The sequence below is a fragment of the Neoarius graeffei genome, chromosome 9 (genome assembly GCF_027579695.1).
Source record: "Neoarius graeffei isolate fNeoGra1 chromosome 9, fNeoGra1.pri, whole genome shotgun sequence".
Lineage (NCBI taxonomy): Eukaryota > Metazoa > Chordata > Actinopteri > Siluriformes > Ariidae > Neoarius > Neoarius graeffei.
In genome coordinates this window covers 63,590,433-63,608,240 of record NC_083577.1, presented here as the reverse complement: position 1 = coordinate 63,608,240, position 17,808 = coordinate 63,590,433, and the positions used below count along the sequence as shown (strand labels likewise).

The 17,808-nt window shown below is 44.1% G+C and overlaps 1 protein-coding gene across 2 annotated transcripts in view; it reads left to right on the top strand.

The window, feature by feature from the left end:
- The window catches only part of LOC132891932 (ras-related protein Rap-2a), a 37,606-nt gene that overhangs the window by 3,111 nt on the left and 16,687 nt on the right, over positions 1–17,808 (top strand). Inside the window, exon 2 of one of the 2 annotated variants that reach the window (XM_060930073.1) lies at positions 15,112–15,651. The exons of the other annotated variant lie outside the window; for it this stretch is intronic. Within the exon in view, the coding sequence (XP_060786056.1) occupies positions 15,112–15,271 (160 nt within the window). The 3' untranslated portion in view covers positions 15,272–15,651. Of the gene's footprint in view, positions 1–15,111; positions 15,652–17,808 lie in introns of those variants that run through there. 2 annotated transcript variants of the gene reach the window in all.

Sequence of the window (17,808 nt, the reverse complement as noted above, 5' to 3'; positions counted from 1 at the left end):
CTGTGACTGTCTGTCTCTCTCTCTTTGTGTCTCTCTCTGTTTGTCTGTGTCTCTCTCTCTCTCTCTCTCTGTCACCGTGTGTGTCTGTCTCATGTCTGTGTGTGTCTGTCTCATGTCTGTGTGCGTGTCTGTCTGTCCCCATGTGTCTGTCTGTCTGTGTGCGTGTCTGTCTGTCCCCATGTGTCTGTCTGTCTGTGTGTGTCTCTGCTTTGTCTGTCCCCATGTGTCTGTGTGTCTTTGTGTGTGTGTGTCTCTCTGTATGTCTGTGTGCATGTCTGTCTGTCCCCATGTGTCTGACCCTCTCTGTCTGTGTGTCTGTCTGTCTCTGTCTGTCCCCATGTGTCTGTCCCTCTGTGTGTGTGTGTGTCTCTGCTCTGTCTGTCCCCATGTGTCTGTGTGTCTTTGTGCGTGTCTCTCTCTGTGTGTGTGTGTCTCTCTGTCTGTGTGCGCGTCTTATGTCTGTGTGCATGTCTGTCTGTCCCCATGTGTCTGACCCTCTGTGTGTGTGTCTGTCTGTCCCCATGTGTCTGTCTGTCTCTGTGTCTCTCACTCTGTGTCTGTATGTCTGTGTCTCTGTCCCCATGTGTCTCTCTGTGACTGTGTGTCTCTCTCTCTCTCTCTCTCTCTCTCTCTCTCTCTTTTTGTGTCTGTCTCCCTGTCCCCGTGTGTGTCTCTGTCTGTGTCTCTCTCTCTCCATCACCGTGTGTGTCTGTCTCTGTCTGTCCCATGTGTGTCTGTCTCTGTCTTTTTGTGTGTCTCTCTCTCTGTCTCTCTCTCTGTCACCGTGTGTGTGTCCCCATGTGTCTCTTTCTCAGTGTGTGTGTGTGTGTGTGTCTCTGTCTCTCTCTGGGGTTTTTTTTGTGTCTCTCTCTGCGTGTCTGTCTCTCTCTTTTTTTGTGTGTCTGTCTTTGTGTCTCTCTCTATCCCCATGTGTGTGTCTCTCTCTCTCTGTATGTCTGTGCGTCTCTGTGTCTGTCTGTGTCTCTCTCCTTCTGTCTCCATGTGTCTCTCTCTCTCTGTATGTCTGTGCGTCTCCTTTCCTTTCTCTGTGTCTGTCTCTGTGTGTCTCATTGTCTGTTTCCGTCTCTCTCTCCTTGTCTGTCTTAGTATGTTTGTCTGTATGTCTGTTTCCTTTGTGTGTCTCTCTCCTTCTGTCTCTCCTGTCTCTCTCCTTGTCTGTGTGTCTCTTAGTATTTGTGTCTGTCTGTGTGTCCTCTCTTTCTCTGTCTGTATGTCTGTGTTTCCTTTCTCAGTGTGTCTCTCTGTCTGTGTGTGTCTGTCTCTCTCTGTCCCCATGTGTCTGTGTGTCTCTCTCTGACTGTGTGTGTGTGTGTGTCTCTCTCTCTCCGTGTGTCTCTCTTTGTGTCCTCTCTCTCTCTGTGTCTGTCCTCTCGCTTTGTCTGTGTGTCTCAGTATGTCTGTCTCTCGCTGTCTCTGTGTCCATCTCGCGCACGCTCGCTCTGTGTCCATCTCTCGCGTGCTCGCTCTGTCTGTGTCTGTCATTCACTCACTGTCTGTCCCCCCATCTGTGTCTCTGTCTCTCTCTCTCCTTGTCTGTCTCTTAGTATGTTTGTGTCTCTCTCTCTGTGTATGACTGTGCCTCTGTCTGTCTCTGTGTGTCTGTCTCTCTCTGTCCCCATGTGTGTCTCTGTGTGACTGTCTCTCTCTGTCTTTTTGTGTGTCTGTCTCCCTGTCCCCGTGTGTGTGTCTCTCTCTCTCTCTCTCTCGCTCTCTCTGTGTCTCAGTATGTCTGTGTCTCTCGCTGTCTGCGTGTCCGTCTCGCGCGCTCGCTCTGTGTGTCTCTCTCTCTCTCTCTCTCTCTCTCTCTCTCTCTCTCTCTCTCCTTGTCTGTGTCTCTTAGTATGTTTGTTTCTGTCCTCTCACTTTGTGTCTCAGTATGTCTGTCTCTCGCTCTTTGTGTGTCCATCTCGTGCGCTCACTGTGTGTGTCTGTGTCTCTTAGTATGTTTGTGTCTGTCCTCTTGCATTGTGTCTGTGTGTCTGTCTCTCGCTCTGTCTGTGTCTGTCTCGCACGCTCGCTCTGTCTGTGTCCCCCTCTATGTGTCTCTCTCTCTCACGGTTTCTCAGTGTGTGTGTGTCTGTCTGTCTGTGTGTCTCTTTTTCTCTTTGTGTTGCTCTCTCCCTCTTTTTCTTAATGTCTCTCGTGTGTGTCTTGTTTGTCTCCCTGTGTCTGTCTTTCTCTCTGTCTGTCCGTCCCCCATGTGTCTGTGTCTCTCTCTCTCTGTGTCTTTCTCAGTGTGTGTGTGTGTGTGTGTGTGTGTCTCTCTGTCCCCGTGTGTGTGTCTCTCTCTATGACTGTCTGTCTCTCGGTGTCTTTTTGTGTGTGTCTCTCTCTCTGTCCCCGTGTGTGTGAGACTGTGTGTGTGTGTGTGTGTGTCTCTCTCTCTCTCTCTCTCTCTCTCTCTCTCTCTCTCTCTGTATGTATGTCTGTGCACCTCCTTTCTCTGTGTCTGTCTCTGTGTCTCTCTCTCTCTGTCTGTGTGTGTTTGTCAGTGTGTCTGTCTGTGTCTCATTGTCTGTCTCCCTCTCTCTCCTTCTGTCTCTCTCCTTGTCTGTGTTTCTTAGTATGTTTGTTTCTGTCCTCTCACTTTCTGTGTGTCTCCGTATGTCTGTCTCTCGCTCTGTATCCATCTCGTGCGCTTGCTGTGTGGGTCTCTGTCTGTGTCTCTCTCTCTCTCTCTGTCACTGTGTGTCTGTCTGTGTCTCCTTCTCTGTGTCTCTTAGTATGTTTGTGTCTGTCCTCTTGCATTGTGTGTGTCTCAGTATGTCTGTCTCTCGCTCTGTCTGTATCTGTCTCGTGCGCTCGCTCTGTCTGTGTCCCCCCCGTGTGTGTGTCTCACTTTTTCTCATTGTGTGTCTGTTTGTCTCTTTCTCTCTGTGTTGCTCTCTCCCTCTTTCTGTCTTAATGACTGTTTCTCGTGTGTCTTGTCTGTCTGTCTCTCTGTGTGTGTCTGTCTCTGTCAGTGTGTCTCTCTCTGTCCCCATGTATCTGTGTGTGTGTGTGTGTCTCTCTCTCTGTCTTTGTGTGTGTGTCTCTCTACTGACAGATGAGTGCACTACCTTTTTTTTTTTTTTATCTTGCAGCATATGTCTATCTTCCTAAGGTTTACAGCAGATCCTTAGGCAAAAACATCTGGCCTTTGGCCTCAGTGACTTATCTCTGATCTCACTGTAGGGTAAAGCTAGAATGTGAGGTCTCTGATGAATTTCTGTGACACCTTGCTTTGCCTTCAGGATTCATCATTGTATGATCTAACTACACAGCTACTCAAGATGGCAACTACACAATGAGACTGAGAAAGCAAATAGTATCTGATGGTTCTCATGGTGACCTGGTCAACCCATAACATATGAAACCCTTTTAATGTATGAAGTAAAAACATGGGATAGAGAGGGTGCTACGGTGCATGAACCTCCATGAGATGTCTAAAACGTGAGACTGGATATGATGCAGAATTCACATGGCAGCAAGTCCATATTGTTATGAAAAGCCCAAGCTCAGACATTTAGCTAGTTACATTACATTAACAGCATTTAACAGACGCTCTTAGCCAGAGCAACGTACATCATACCCAGAGCAGCCTGGGGAGCAGTTGGGGGTTTGGTGCCTTACCATTCCTTCAGCCATTTCTGCTCATCCAGGGAATCGAACCGGTGACCTTTTTGGTCCCAGAGCTGCTACTTTAACCATTAGCACATGACTTATTAGTTAGCAACATGGATTCAGATTTTGTACATGTCAGTGGTTCCATTTCAGCATCCCCGCATCATCACCAGGAATGTCACAACAGGTTAATCCAGTGGCTGTAATTCCCACTGGAGCCGTGGCAAAGATTATCTTTAATGTTACCGGGTCACCAGAGGATAGATTGACATTTCAGCGTTACCGTTTTGCTCCCATTCCCATGGGACATCATAATAGCGATAAATACATGGTTTTCAGTGAATGTAAATGGTGTGTGAGAGAGAGAGAGAGAGAGAGAGAGTGATGTGTCCTTTTCTAGTGTTATGGTATGTGATCTCACATTTTTTTCCATTATTTACAGTGTGATTTACTTTGACATTATTATTTATTTACATTTTTGGGTTTGATTGTTTTCTCGACAGTGATCATACATGGATTCGATCTAAAATTTGCAGAAGTTTTCATTGATCTTAAGTTTCTGGCTTAGCTAAAGTAGAGCTGATACACACATTACTAAGCACAATAGTCATGAAGCAGCCAGCATAATGTCATAGCAGTCCTATATTGTATAAAACAAGGAAAAAATGTCAGTCTTCTCTCTCTTTCGGTGCTAATTTCCAGTTTTTCAAATCAGCTGAGAGTTCTAACAAGTAGGGACCTACCATGTGTGTTGTACTTTTTAATTTGAAAATACTATTTACAGAAGAATGCACCATGTCAAGTTTTATTTCTCACCAACCCTATGTTTATTGATTACCATCTCACCCAACCTTTCTCCTTCATACTTCATGAGAGCATGTGACTACAACATACAGCAGTGCAACAGGATGAAACACTGAGTGACCACAAAGACTTCGTCACTCTTTTGCACTCTTTCTGTTAAGAGGATCTGTCGTGAAATAATGAACATTTATTTAAATTAAAATAAATAGGCCTGTATTGCTACAAAAAATAAGCTTAGCAAGGTCACAAAGTAAGAAGAAAGGAAGAATGAGCAAAAATAATGCAGTTGCATGCCGGGTTGTGATTGGTCTGTGAAGCTGTGCTGTGATTGGCTGTGATCTTTTGCAATTAAAAAAAAAAGCAAAATTTGGGATGGTTCACAGTGTGAGGTTGGAATTCTTGATTTGCTATCTGTAGTCGGATAGGTGTTCTAGATGACGGGTTTTTTTTTTTTTTTTTTAATATGACTGACGTAAGAAGGTCAAAATTTACTGCAATGTTTTGCTTTTACTTTCTTTGGGTTGTAATTATGGAAGTAATTAAGCACTAAATCATATAAACAAGTAAAGTGTCTTGCAAAAGTATTCATCCCCCTTGGTATTTGTCCTGTTTTGTCGCATTACAAGCTGGAATTAAAATGGATTTTTGGAGAGTTAGCACCATTTGATTTACACAACATGCCGACCACTTTAAAGGTGCAAATTGTTTTATTGTGACACAAACAATAATTAAGATGAAAAAACAGAACGCTGGAGTGTGCATAGGTATTCACCCCCTTTCGTATGAAACCCCTAAATAAGAGCTGGTCCAACCAATTCACTTCATAAGTCACATAATTAGTTGATTAAGACCCACCTGTGTGCAATCAAAGCGTCACATGATCGGTCACATGATGTCTGTATAAATCAACCTGTTCTGGAAGGACCCTGACTCTGCAACACTACTAAACAAGCAACATGAAAACCAAGGAGCCTCCAAACAGGTCAGAGACAAAGTTGTGGAGAAGAATAGATCAGGGTTGAGTCATAAAAAAAAAAAATTCCGAACTTTGAATATCCCAGGGAATATCATTAAATCCATGACAGCAAAATGGAAAGAATATGTCATCACTACAGACCAAGACAAGAGAAGGCCGCCCACCAAAACTCGCAGACCGGGCAAGGAGGGCATTAATCAGAGATGCAACAAAGACACCAAAGATAACACTGAAGGAGCTGCAAAGATCCACAGTGGAGATAGGTATATCTGTCCATAGGACCACTTTAAGCCATGCACTCCACAGAGTGGGGCTTTATGGAAGAGTGGCCAGAAAAAAGCCGTTTGGAGTTTGCCCAACAGCATGTGGCAGACTCCCCAAACACTTGGAAGAAGATTCTCTGGTCAAATGAGACTAAATTTGAACTTTTTGGCCATCATGGGAAATGCCATGTGTGATGCAAACCTAACACCCTGAGAATACCATTCCTACAGTGAAGCATGGTGGTAGCAGCATCATGGTGTGGGGATGGTTTTTCATCTGCAGGGACAGGAAAGCTGGTCAGGACTGAAGGAAAGATGGATGGCACTAAATACAGGGTAATTCTGGAGGAAAACCTGTTTAGGTCAGCCAGAGGTTTGAGACTGGGACAAAGGTTCGCATTCCAGCAGGACAATGACCCTAAACATACTGCTAAAGCTACACTGGAGTGGTTTAAAGGGAAACATTTAAATGTCTTGGAATGGCCTAGTCAAAGCCCAGACCTCAATCTAATTGACAGTCTGTGGCATAACTTGAAGATTGCTGTACACACCAACACAACCCATCGAACTTGAAGGAGTTGGAGCAGTTTTGCCTTGAGTAATGGGCAGCAATCCCAGTGGCTAGATGTACTAAGCTAATAGAGACATACCCCAAGAGACTTGCAGCAAAAGTTGGCTCTACAAAGTATTGACTTGGGGCAAATACCTATGCACACTCCAGATTTCTGTTTTTTTTTTTTTTGTTTTCCAATCTTAATTATTGTTTGTGTCACAAGTTTGCAAGTAGTAGGCATGTTATGTAAATCAAATGGTGCTAGCCCCCCAAAAATCCACCAAAGGGGGATGAATACTTTTGCAAGACACTGTACCTATGCTGAATTTGGCTATCCTCTTTGTAAGGATGCCAAGAGCACTGAATCAGGACCTGCATGTGTAGCTACAAATAGACCAAACTGTTGAAAGGTCAAAATCATCACATAGAACCACGATTTTCATAACACGAGTTAGTGAGGAGCACCTTTTAACGCAATCTCCAGGAGGAGTGTCCGATAACCTTCCCATTTTTCTCGTGTCATATAAAACCAAATGCGGAGTCAAAACAAAAACCTGAAGCTCCTCCATTGTTGCTGCAGTTGTTGGTGTTTACTGTTAAGACTAGGATTATGTGAGGAATGAGGTCATCACCCTATAACCACCAGAGAGCTCGTCCAAGGGGTCATGTTACATGACGGGGGAAACTCCACAAGCTTGTGGATCACTCTGGATTCAGTTTAGTCGATGTAGTTTATTGTCCAGTGAAAAAGTAACATATGTGTGCTGTTCACACACTAATATTGCCATGTGCATTTCACAGCTGGAAGTGCACAGGAAACAAGGAACTCTGGAAATGCTTAGCATCCCTTGTAAATGTGTGCGTGTTTGCTTGAGCAAAGTAGTAAGTGAAGAGTGCCTCAGCAATAAAGGATCTGACATGGTACTATGCAGGTGTGGACCAGCAAGCTGTACTATACACGCATGCCATGAATAGTACACATTTAATTTTATGCAGTTGGGAAGAGACGAAAGTGGGTTTTGTTTTGTTTTTAAAAAAATCCATTTAAAGAGTGGCTGTGTTTTCTTCTCTGAAGGATGATGAAACAATAATGTGCTGGAAGAGCATAGATTTTCTTGGGAACATTACAGTAGAATATGTATCTTTAGACCATGGAGACTCTAAAATTTGTGACTTTGAGATGTACAGACTATTCATAGATGTAGTTAGACCTTATGCTTAGACTGTCATCAGCTTGAATTCTCAAGTAGACTTGGCAGAGCATTAAAAGGCCAACTGTACAGCGTCATTTAGACTAATTCAATGCTCATCACTGACTTGGATACATTTGGATTGGAAGACATTGTAGTGTTTCAAGTCTCAACCAAAGCTATGAATACCAACAGGGCTTTCAGTGAATTAGGGTGTTTTCACACTTGGTCCCTTTCAGCCATCTAACCGAACTCAGATCGATGACTCAGCATTTTTTGCACATATGTGAACACTCCAACCGTACCCAGACCCGTTTAAAGCGAACCGAACTGAGACCACCTCAGGAGGTGGTCTCAGTACGGTTTGCTAAAAATCAACGGTACGGTTCGCCTAATCTGCGCATTGTGAACAAAAAGCGCACCGGGTTCACTTCGCCTTTTTCACTGTAGTTTAACCTTCTTCGTTTGCCGTAGTTGGTCACGTGACTGGAGCAGGGAAACTCAACTTCCTTTTGGAACTTACCACAGCCGCTTTACAGTTCTCTGAACTGATGACTGACTGATGAGTCGGCCACAATAAAAAAGTGAGCATGGCAGCAGACATTTTGATTCAAGAGAAAATTACCCAGAATTCCGTGCACTGGGGGTCTGAGGGCTCTAGAGGACCTGGTGTGAACAGAAAGAGGACTGAGGCCCCATCAAAGCTTAACTGGACCAGAAAGAGAACCCAGTCCTCTTTGTAATAAATTCACAGTGTGAACACAAAGAACTGAGTTCTTTTTCTGTTGGTCCACTTTTTGGTCCACTTAAAGAGGACCGAGTCCGGTTCCTTTAAAGGGGACCAGGTGTGAAAACACCCTTACTTTTTGAACGATGCTGTATGGCAGTGTTGGAGTTGAGTCTATCTGACGTCACATTACCCTTCCTGGGCAAACAGCTAACACCCATACCATCCGCAAGAGATCTGGGCGTTATACTGGACTCCAGCCTGACTTTTACTGATCATATTTCTGCACTGTCTTCATCACTTTTGTCTAGTCTACGTCAAATAAGTAGGGTCCGTCACTTATTCTCCAAAGAAGTTTTGTATGTAATTTTGAACTCTCTTGTCTTTAGCAAATTGATGTACTGCTCTACGATCTGGTTTGGAACTTTTCAAACAAAACATCCACAAGCTGCAACTTATGCAAAACTTTGCTGCACGAATACTTTACTAATACTAGAAAATATGACCAGATTTCTCCTATACTAAATGAGCTTGGTTGGCTGACTGTAGATAATGTTACGCCTGTGCGATGTTAATCTGGTTTTAAATGTTTAAATAACTTGGCACCTAACTACTTAAAGCATATACGCAGAGCCATGGCCTCACTTTCGTTTATAAATGCCTTGAGACCTCGAGAATGGCACAGGAATAGTTTTAAGCATTAACAATAAATCTAATATTGTAAATTTTATAATTCAAGTGATTTATATAGGTAGCGGTCTGAGTGAATGGCCTTGACGTCCGTAACGTCACAACAGGAAGTCTATCGGTCTCATCGTCATTTCCGCTATGCTAAAACACAGAGCTGACTGCAACTCCGATCCTCTATTTTGAGCTAATTTATCACCATGCCACATAGATGTTTTGCTGGCAGGTGCAGCAACACCACAGAAGGTGGATTTATGTTGCATTCATGGCCCAAGAATGTTCAAACTGCAAAGATTTGGACGCGTTTTGCGAGAAGTTCACGGGCACATTGGGCGCCTACGAAGCGGTCTCTCCTCTGCTCTGCACATTTTACTGAAGACTTGTACGAGACCTCTGATCTGTTGAGGAGCGTTGGCTATAAGCCCGTATTGAAAAAGGGTGCAGTACCAACAGTTAAAGAAAAGGAAAGTGTATATTTATTTGACTTCATTCATAAATAAATAAATCAGTCTTAGTTGAGCCAGTCGGTAACGGTATTTCTTACTTTCACCATAAATGTTTATTTATATGACTTTGGTCTATAGCTGTCAAAGGCCTCGGCCTTAAAACCGGTTCCTGCTGTGACGTCACGCACTCAGGGCTGGTTGGCTGAGCGGGGCAGCTCCAATGCCAACTTTGTGGTTGATTTTAACTCCAAATATATATTTTTTAATTCCCATTTATGCAGCATACAAGAGTCAAGGATGGAGATGCTATTCACTCAGAAATGTATTTAAAAATAAAGGTTCTGCGTATCTCCTGTAAGTACAAGGCTTACCAAACGTTCTGACGTTCATAGGTATAATACCAGACGCAAGGATCTCTTAAATGTACCTAAGTGCCTCACTGCAACAGCGCAGCGCGCCTTTTTCTTCAGAGCCATAAATTCTTTTAATGAATCATCACCGGAAGTAAGGAACGCTACAGCACTCACTCAGTTCAAGAGGCAAGCAATACAAGAACTGAAAAGATGCTGATTTTAATTTTGTACATATGCGTATATTATTATTTTACATCATTTATTCTAGTACTATATAATTTTAATATATTTTAATTAAGGATGTAGTTTTCTTTATTTTAATATTAACCTTCATGTAAATTAATTCTGAAATACCCATTTGGGAGAATTAATAAAGGTGTATTGTAGTCTCGAGTCCTCAGTGTTCAAGTCCAGGGGCCTCATGTACAAAGCTTGCGTACGCACAAAAAAGCTACGTACGTCACTTTCTGCGCAAACATTCGTATGTACAAAGATTGACTTGGCGTGGAAAAGTGCGGTACTCTACGCAAACCTCACAGCTGGCGTACGCACATTTCTGGTGCATCTTGGTACTTGGCGACACTTGGAGGCAAAGCAACGCAACTACATTTAGGCCTACTCGGTCAAGAGTCATGACATGGCGATAAGAGGCATCCAAAAATGCATCGGAACATCAGGATGCGTGAATTGAAATGTATGTCAGTCATACGACATTGTCGAGACACATAATGCGAGACTGTTGGGTAAATGCCAACAGATCCTTCAACCATCCCTTCCATATTGTAATTACGGGAAATGAGAAACCCCAGCAATATCATTTCGATATTATTCCCATTGACTATTGGTTAATTAATTAAATTAAAGAATGCACATGCAGGACCATGCATTGCAGCTAGCTTAATAGATCTTCCTCGCGCATTTGCCGCGAAGTGTCAGACTGAAATATTATTAGTTGATGTTGCGTGGGGTAGCCTTATCACATAATTACCAAGATCAGTATATGAAACGATTTCCAAGTGCGTACAAATCAGACACAACCGCGGTGTGTGGCGTGTTACACAATGTGGCGCAGCGGCACGGCGTGCCAATAATGGAGCGAGACCTGCTGGAGGACCCAGACCCTGGGCCTCACAACGAGGTGCCACAGCGACATGGAATACAAATCCGGCAGCGCTTAATAGCCACAATGTGAAAAGGTAAGGACAGACGGGACACGGGACACCATTCATTTTTTAAGATATTCTTTTAACGTGTTATTCAGTTCCTTCAATTCCTCGCGGATTCCCTTGAGATTGTCGTTAATCGCCTCTATCCCCTTTAAAATTTCCCCCTGCGACTCAAGGACCGCGCGTGTCTCACCCGGCCTGTGGACCCGACGACAGGGGCAGGCGGTGGAGAAGGGGGGCAGGTGACAGTGACGCTGGATCCGCTCGGCTGGGGGTCCTCTTCCTGCTCGGGTGGGATGGACTGGGGGCCTCCTGTTGTTCCCTGGCACCCTGCTAGAATACATTTGTCATTAAAATCCTATTGTGGAAAATATGTGCACATGTTTTATTTCTGGTTACATGTGGCTAGGAATATTGGGCCTACTAAGAGAGGAAGACATTTCCTCAAATACAGGGTGTCCCCGAAAAAATGTACACATTAGAGCACTAAAGGTGTTTTTTTTTTGTTTTCAAAACCCATGTAACTCAAATAGACACTCATTGTGGCGCAGGCACTGCGGACGATGCGAATCATACCGTTATCTTGGTATAGGCTACATTCACATTCAGTGGCATACAATCAGTGACCGTTGCATGTCTCATAGCATACACTTTGAACATCACTTTAATTGGAGGTGACAGAACAATTAAGTGATGTATGTGAATTCTATTACACTGTGCTAAAGGCAGGGATTAACGCGAATAAATGTTAATGTTAAATGTTAATAATAAATGTTAAATGTTAATTTGAGGGCGGCACGGTGGTGTAGTGGTTAGCGCTGTCGCCTCACAGCAAGAAGGTCCGGGTTCAAGCCCCGTGGCCGGCGAGGGCCTTTCTGTGTGGAGTTTGCATGTTCTCCCCGTGTCTGCGTGGGTTTCCTCCGGGTGCTCCGGTTTCCCCCACAGTCCAAAGACATGCAGGTTAGGTTAACTGGTGACTCTAAATTGACCGTAGGTGTGAATGTGAGTGTGAATGGTTGTCTGTGTCTATGTGTCAGCCCTGTGATGACCTGGCGACTTGTCTAGGGTGTACCCCGCCTTTCGCCCGTAGTCAGCTGGGATAGGCTCCAGCTTGCCTGCGACCCTGTAGAACAGGATAAAGCGGCTAGAGATAATGAGATGAGAGATGTTAATTTGATTAACGCGAGATTTCTAACATTTAATTAACATTAACGCGTTAGTAAAAGTTGCCATGTCTTTTACCTAACGCGGGCCTTACTGCAGGTCTATTTATACTAATTAACATATTCAGTGTGGAATAATTGAGGGAGGAGACGGGGCGGGGAACGGGGCTCGTGCATGTGCGCCGAATTCCACGTTGATTGGGATGTACAACAGGAGAGTGCGTGGAAACCTTCGTACGCACTGATTGATACATCCGGATTTTTTTGGTCGTACGCAAATTTCCCGATTTTGACGTGCGCACATATTTAGTGGGAAATCCACGCAGGTCTTTGTACATGAGGCCCCTGGTCACTAAAAAAAAATTTCTAGCCGAGTCCAAGTCAAGTCCACTATTGATTTCGAGTCGAGTTTGAGAACAAGACTCCAACCGCACCATTTGACGGTGGCTGTTTTAGTGCCACTAACGTTAGTTTGTTCCTGAACATGACGTATGAACAGGTGAATGTACGTTCTCTCTGTCAGGGAGTGTGAAGCATTCTGTCAGAGATGGTTGTGTTTATTAATACAAGTGAAGACGGGTAAACGATCCAGAATGGCAGGCAAAACTGTAAAACAGTGAGACGGGCAATAGGTCGAGCGAGGCACAAACGGGCTATTGTAGACTCGGCGGAATCAAAGACGAGAAACAGGAAATCGGGGATCAGGAAACCAAATAAGGATCAGTAATGTGTCAGCAATGCAACTCAATACTTCGCAAAGTAAGTGTGCTTTCAGTTTTTATGTAGGTGTGCTGATTGCGCTTTAATCCTGTGCAAGTGCGAGTCATTTACGGCGCACGCGCAAGAGTCTGCTTGGCGCATGCATGCTGTCCGGAGCACGCCTGAGAGTCTATCTGATGCATGTGCCAAGATGCACAGATGTGACACACTTGCACGAAATTAGTGCAAAAATTTAACGTTGATTATATCTTATGCCAAATTATGGCATGTTAGAAAAAGTAAAGAAAAAATCTGAGTCCTCATCTCCGTTTTATGAGTTCGAATGCAGTTAATGCACGAGTCCGAGTCATCAGTGCTCAAGTCCAAGTCAAGTCACGAGTCCTTAAAATTAGGGCACAAGTCGGATTCGAGTCCAAGTCCTGGACTCTGGTACTACAAGCTTGCTGTATGGCTAATCTGTGGTTTGTCTCATTCCCCCCCCCCGAAAAGTGCATGCATACACTAGTGCAGAGCAAAGCTATATTTATCTACACTGTCAGAAACTGGGGTACGGTAGGAGACTGTTTCTGTCCCCCAAGGTACAGTCTACACTATTGTACCCCCTAGGGCTCATTGTTGGACCTCAAGTATACTTTTTGTTAGGGCCAAAAGGGTACATGCATGTTCCCAAGAAGCATTTATTTGTCACACAGTGAAATTTAACCCATCTGAAGCAGTGAACACACACGTGCGCGCGCACCCAGAGCAGTGGGCAGCTATGTTACAGTACCCAGGGAGCAGTTGTGGGTTAGGTGCCCTTGCTCAAGGGCACTTCAGCCCAACCTCAGGCCATAGCTGCCCCATGTTAACCTAACTGCAAACTCCACATAGATAGAAAGGCCCCTGTTGACCACTGGGCTCAAACCCAGAACCTTCTTGATGTAAGGTGATGGTGCTAACCACTACACCACCGTGCCACCTGTAAATAAAGGGTACAAATACCCTAGAGGGTACTGCTCCAATGACGAGCCCTTGTACCCCTGAAGGTACAGTAATGCACTTTATTTTCTGAGTGTGTAGTTATTTTGTAACCATTTTACATATTTCTAACGTTCCATCAGGATTCTGAGAATGCTGTTCCCTGTTTTTTCCTCCCCAAGTCCCACCCACTAGATAACTAACTCAAGTCTGTTCCCTAAGTCTCCCTGATCACACGACTGCTACAAACTGACCCATGAAACCAGCCTCTACATCTTTTCAGACTGCTGCTCATGCATCACAGGGCGGCATAACTCATTCAAACGAACATGCTCTTCCACATACTTGAGCTCAAGGATGTCCACACTCGGCCAGTGTCACACTGACAGCAGAGAGAGAGTATGCCATGTCTCCTACTCATGCCCCTTTTCCACCAAAGCAGTTCCAGGGCTGGTTCGGGGCCAGTGCTTAATTTGGAACCGGGTTTTCTGTTTCCACTGACAAAGAACTGGCTCTGGGGCCAGAAAAACCAGTTCCAGGCTAGCACCAGCTCTTTGCTGGGCCAGAGGAAAGAACCGTTTACGTCAGCGGGGGGGCAGAGTTGTTAAGACCAACAACAATAACAAGACCGCAAAAGATCGCCATTATTAAGCGACGAGAAGCAGCAGCTGTACAAACGCGAAGTCATGCATTATTATTGTTGCTGCTGCTGTTGCTTCTTCCGTGTTGTTTTTGCTTCGATATTCGCGCCAAGGTTTATGCAAACGTAGCGACGTATACAGCGACGTAATGACGTGGCTTCCCTTAGCACCGCGAGCTATGGAAAAGCAAACTGGTTCTCAGCTGGCTCGCAAGTTGAACGAGTTGTGAACCAGCACCAGCACTGGCCCCGAACCAGCCCTGGAACTGATTTGGTGGAAAAGGGGTATCAGAGAGCACGGCCAGTTTTGCTTTCTTGTACTCCCGGCCATGGGAGGCACACGGCATCGTGGATTCAAAGTCAACGATGGAGTGAATATTTGTTTGTTTTTTGTTTCTTTTGTGGCATTCAGAAGCCGATTCCGAGCACGTTTGGCAAGAAAGGTGGTAGAGAAACTTTTTGCTTCTTAAAGCTTAGGTGGTTTTCTCCCATAGCTTGATTTTTCTGCTGGTTTGCATCTATTTTGTCAGAATTCTGAGGTCAGCAAGAGGTGCACACTAAATGTCAGTTTTCATGTGTTGGTGGTGTTCCTGTCCCAAATTTAAGATGTGAAGAGACACAGTGCACTCCGTGCCAGAAAAACTGAGTCACATGTCCAGGAGTCCATCTTTAAAGCATAAAATTTGTATTTTAGACTTGTTTTTAATCAAGAAAACGGTTTCTGTTCAAATCCGGTATGGTTTGGAACTACCTATAGTCTACCATAATCCATCGCCTTGCATTGTATTTTCGTCTGATTCTCTTCAGGCACAACACTGAACTGATGTCTTGATGTTTTTCAGTGTTTGTCGAGGCTTTGGAGCTGGCAGTGCAAAGGGAGAGGTTCTCATCACCAATGAGGCAGATGGTGAAACGCTCTTTTTGATTAGGAGGACAGAAGAGATGCTTTGGTCTGATCAGAACAAGACCCTGGGTTGTCTGGTCAGGTTTAGGACCAAATGATAATCTCTGCTCTTCCCCTCCCCCATAGTCCGTGTGGATCAGTCGAGTGGTCATGTATTATATATAACCTGTGTTTGTGTATGCCTGAGCCGCTGTGAATCTGGCCAGGAGCAGTAGAAAGAGCTGCAGTGTGCCTTTGACAAACCTGAATAGTGCAGTCGGAGTAGATGGGATGTATTTGTAAGCTAAAAACCTATGGATATCATATCCGATTACACGTACTGATGCATTGTGTGTGTGTGTAATCCTATCCATCTTAATTCTTAGAGCACGAAAAGCTTTTGAAAGATAATCTGTCATATGTTATATACTGTGAGTTGGTAGAGCACGTGTATGTGTGTGAGAGAGAGACAAGTTGGGACGATATGGAAAATGCAAATAAAGAGAGCAGTTATTTCTAAATGTACTTTGGCTTGTATTTCATGTTTTGTCTGGTCAGCTTCATTTCATTTGTTAATATGCATCCATTCCTGTATTTCAGGCCTGTAACACGTTCCAAAAAAGCTGGAACAGGGGCAATTTAGGGCTAGCGCTGAGGTAAAATATTAAATAATGCTGTGATTTGAAAAAGGTGATGTCAACAGGTGGTTATAATCATGATTTAGGACAAGATCAGTATCCAGGAAAGGCTGAGCGTTTGAGGAGCAAAGATGGGCTGAAGATCTCCAGTCTGTCATCAAATACATGAGGGGAAAATTATTGAAATGTTTAAAGGGCTGATGACACAAACATGACTCTATGCAATTTCTTAAATAAACTATACAACATGGCAAACATGTTAGATTTCTGTTATAATTACGTGAAAAGAAGCTGTTGTTACGCAAATATCCAACTTTTAATTGCACAGCGCAAGAAAACTGGGTCCGTGGCTCGCGGCCATGTTGTGACGTCAGCGGAAGAACACGCTGCGGTTCACTGGCTGTTCTACTCTGGTTCTATTCAATGGAAATGGCGCATGAAAACGCCGGTGAACACTCTAGTGCTAGCTCTTCCTCTTCTGGGAGTCTAGAATTGTGTTGATCTCTTCCGAATAGAATCTATGATAGCCTACCCTCTTTACCCTTTGCCTCTCGTTGCTAGGCGGCAGTTACATGAAAGCCGCAAGCTTTCACAAGCAAATACATGACTGATATCACGCCGACTTTATGATTACATTTATGATTATCATGTAGAATCTATAGCTCTACGTACCTTTATCTTATGTCGTTTCACAACACATGTTCTGACAGGAGGACTGTCTTTGGATCCGGCATAGCTACTAGTAGACCCCCTCCGGAATACTGGCAGTGTTGCCAGATTGGGAGGTTTCCCGCCCAGTTGAGCGGTTTCAAGTGCATTTTGGTGGGTTTTGAACATATTTTGGGCTGGAAAACTTCAGCAGTATCTGGCAACAGATACTGCTGACGTTTTCCAGCCCAAAATATGTTCAAAACCCACCAAAATGTATTTGAAACCGCTCAACTGTGCGGGAAAAATCCCAATCTGGCAACACTGTGTAGGCACTGCTGATGGTAGTAACACATGTTTGTGCTGAACTGAACATCCAAGAGATTCTTTTAAGCTGGGAAGGGTGTCAAAACAATCCAAATCGAAGTGTTCAGAGCACAGGACGGATGTTGGTGAGGGCTCCCACTTGTCACGAGTGCGCCTGACTTGCTTCACCCACTTCGCATGCAGCTCAGGATCTCTGGGAAACTTGAATAAATTTACCCCATCCTTGTAGGTTTTGGAGCAAAAGCCGGCAACACAACGCGAAGGCATAATAACTTATATTTATATATATTATAATAATACTAATAATGATAAACTGAACACCTGTCGCATCAACAATAAACTGGTAAGTTAGGAGGAAGGTTCTTTCGCTGACGTCATATAGCTCCTCCTCCTCCTCCGTCTCCTGGGTGCTGCAGCCCTGTCAAATTTGCCCAAATAGCCGCGTTTTTTATCATAACTTGTAAAATAGGCGCCTTCGTGAATTAATATATGGATCATCGGGAATTACTTTTTATGTTATAAAACATCGCCCAAGATGTCAAAAACGTGTCATCAGCACTTTAAACACAATGTTCCTCAAAGAAAGATAGGAAGGGATTTGGATATTTCACCCCCTATGGTACATAATATCATTAAACGATGCAAGGAATCTGAAGGAATTTTGGCGCATAAAGGGCAAGGGCACAAGCCTAATCTGAACACCCGTGATCTCTGATCTCTCAAAGGGCACTGTATCAAGAACCATCATTCATCTATAGCTGATATAACCACGTAGGCTCAGGATTACTTTGACAAACCTTTAAGTGTTACAATATAGAGTTACATCCACAAATGGCAGTTTAAAACCTTACTGTGCAAAAAGAAAGCCTTATCTGTGCTGTGTCCAGAAGCGCCGTCGACTTCTCTGGGCTCGGAGGCACCTGGGATGGACCATCACACAGTGGAAACGTGTATTGTGGTCAGTCGAATTAGTATTCCAGGTCTTTTTTTTTTTTTATTGAAATGGACACCGTGCGATCTGGACCAAAGATGAAAAGAGCCAT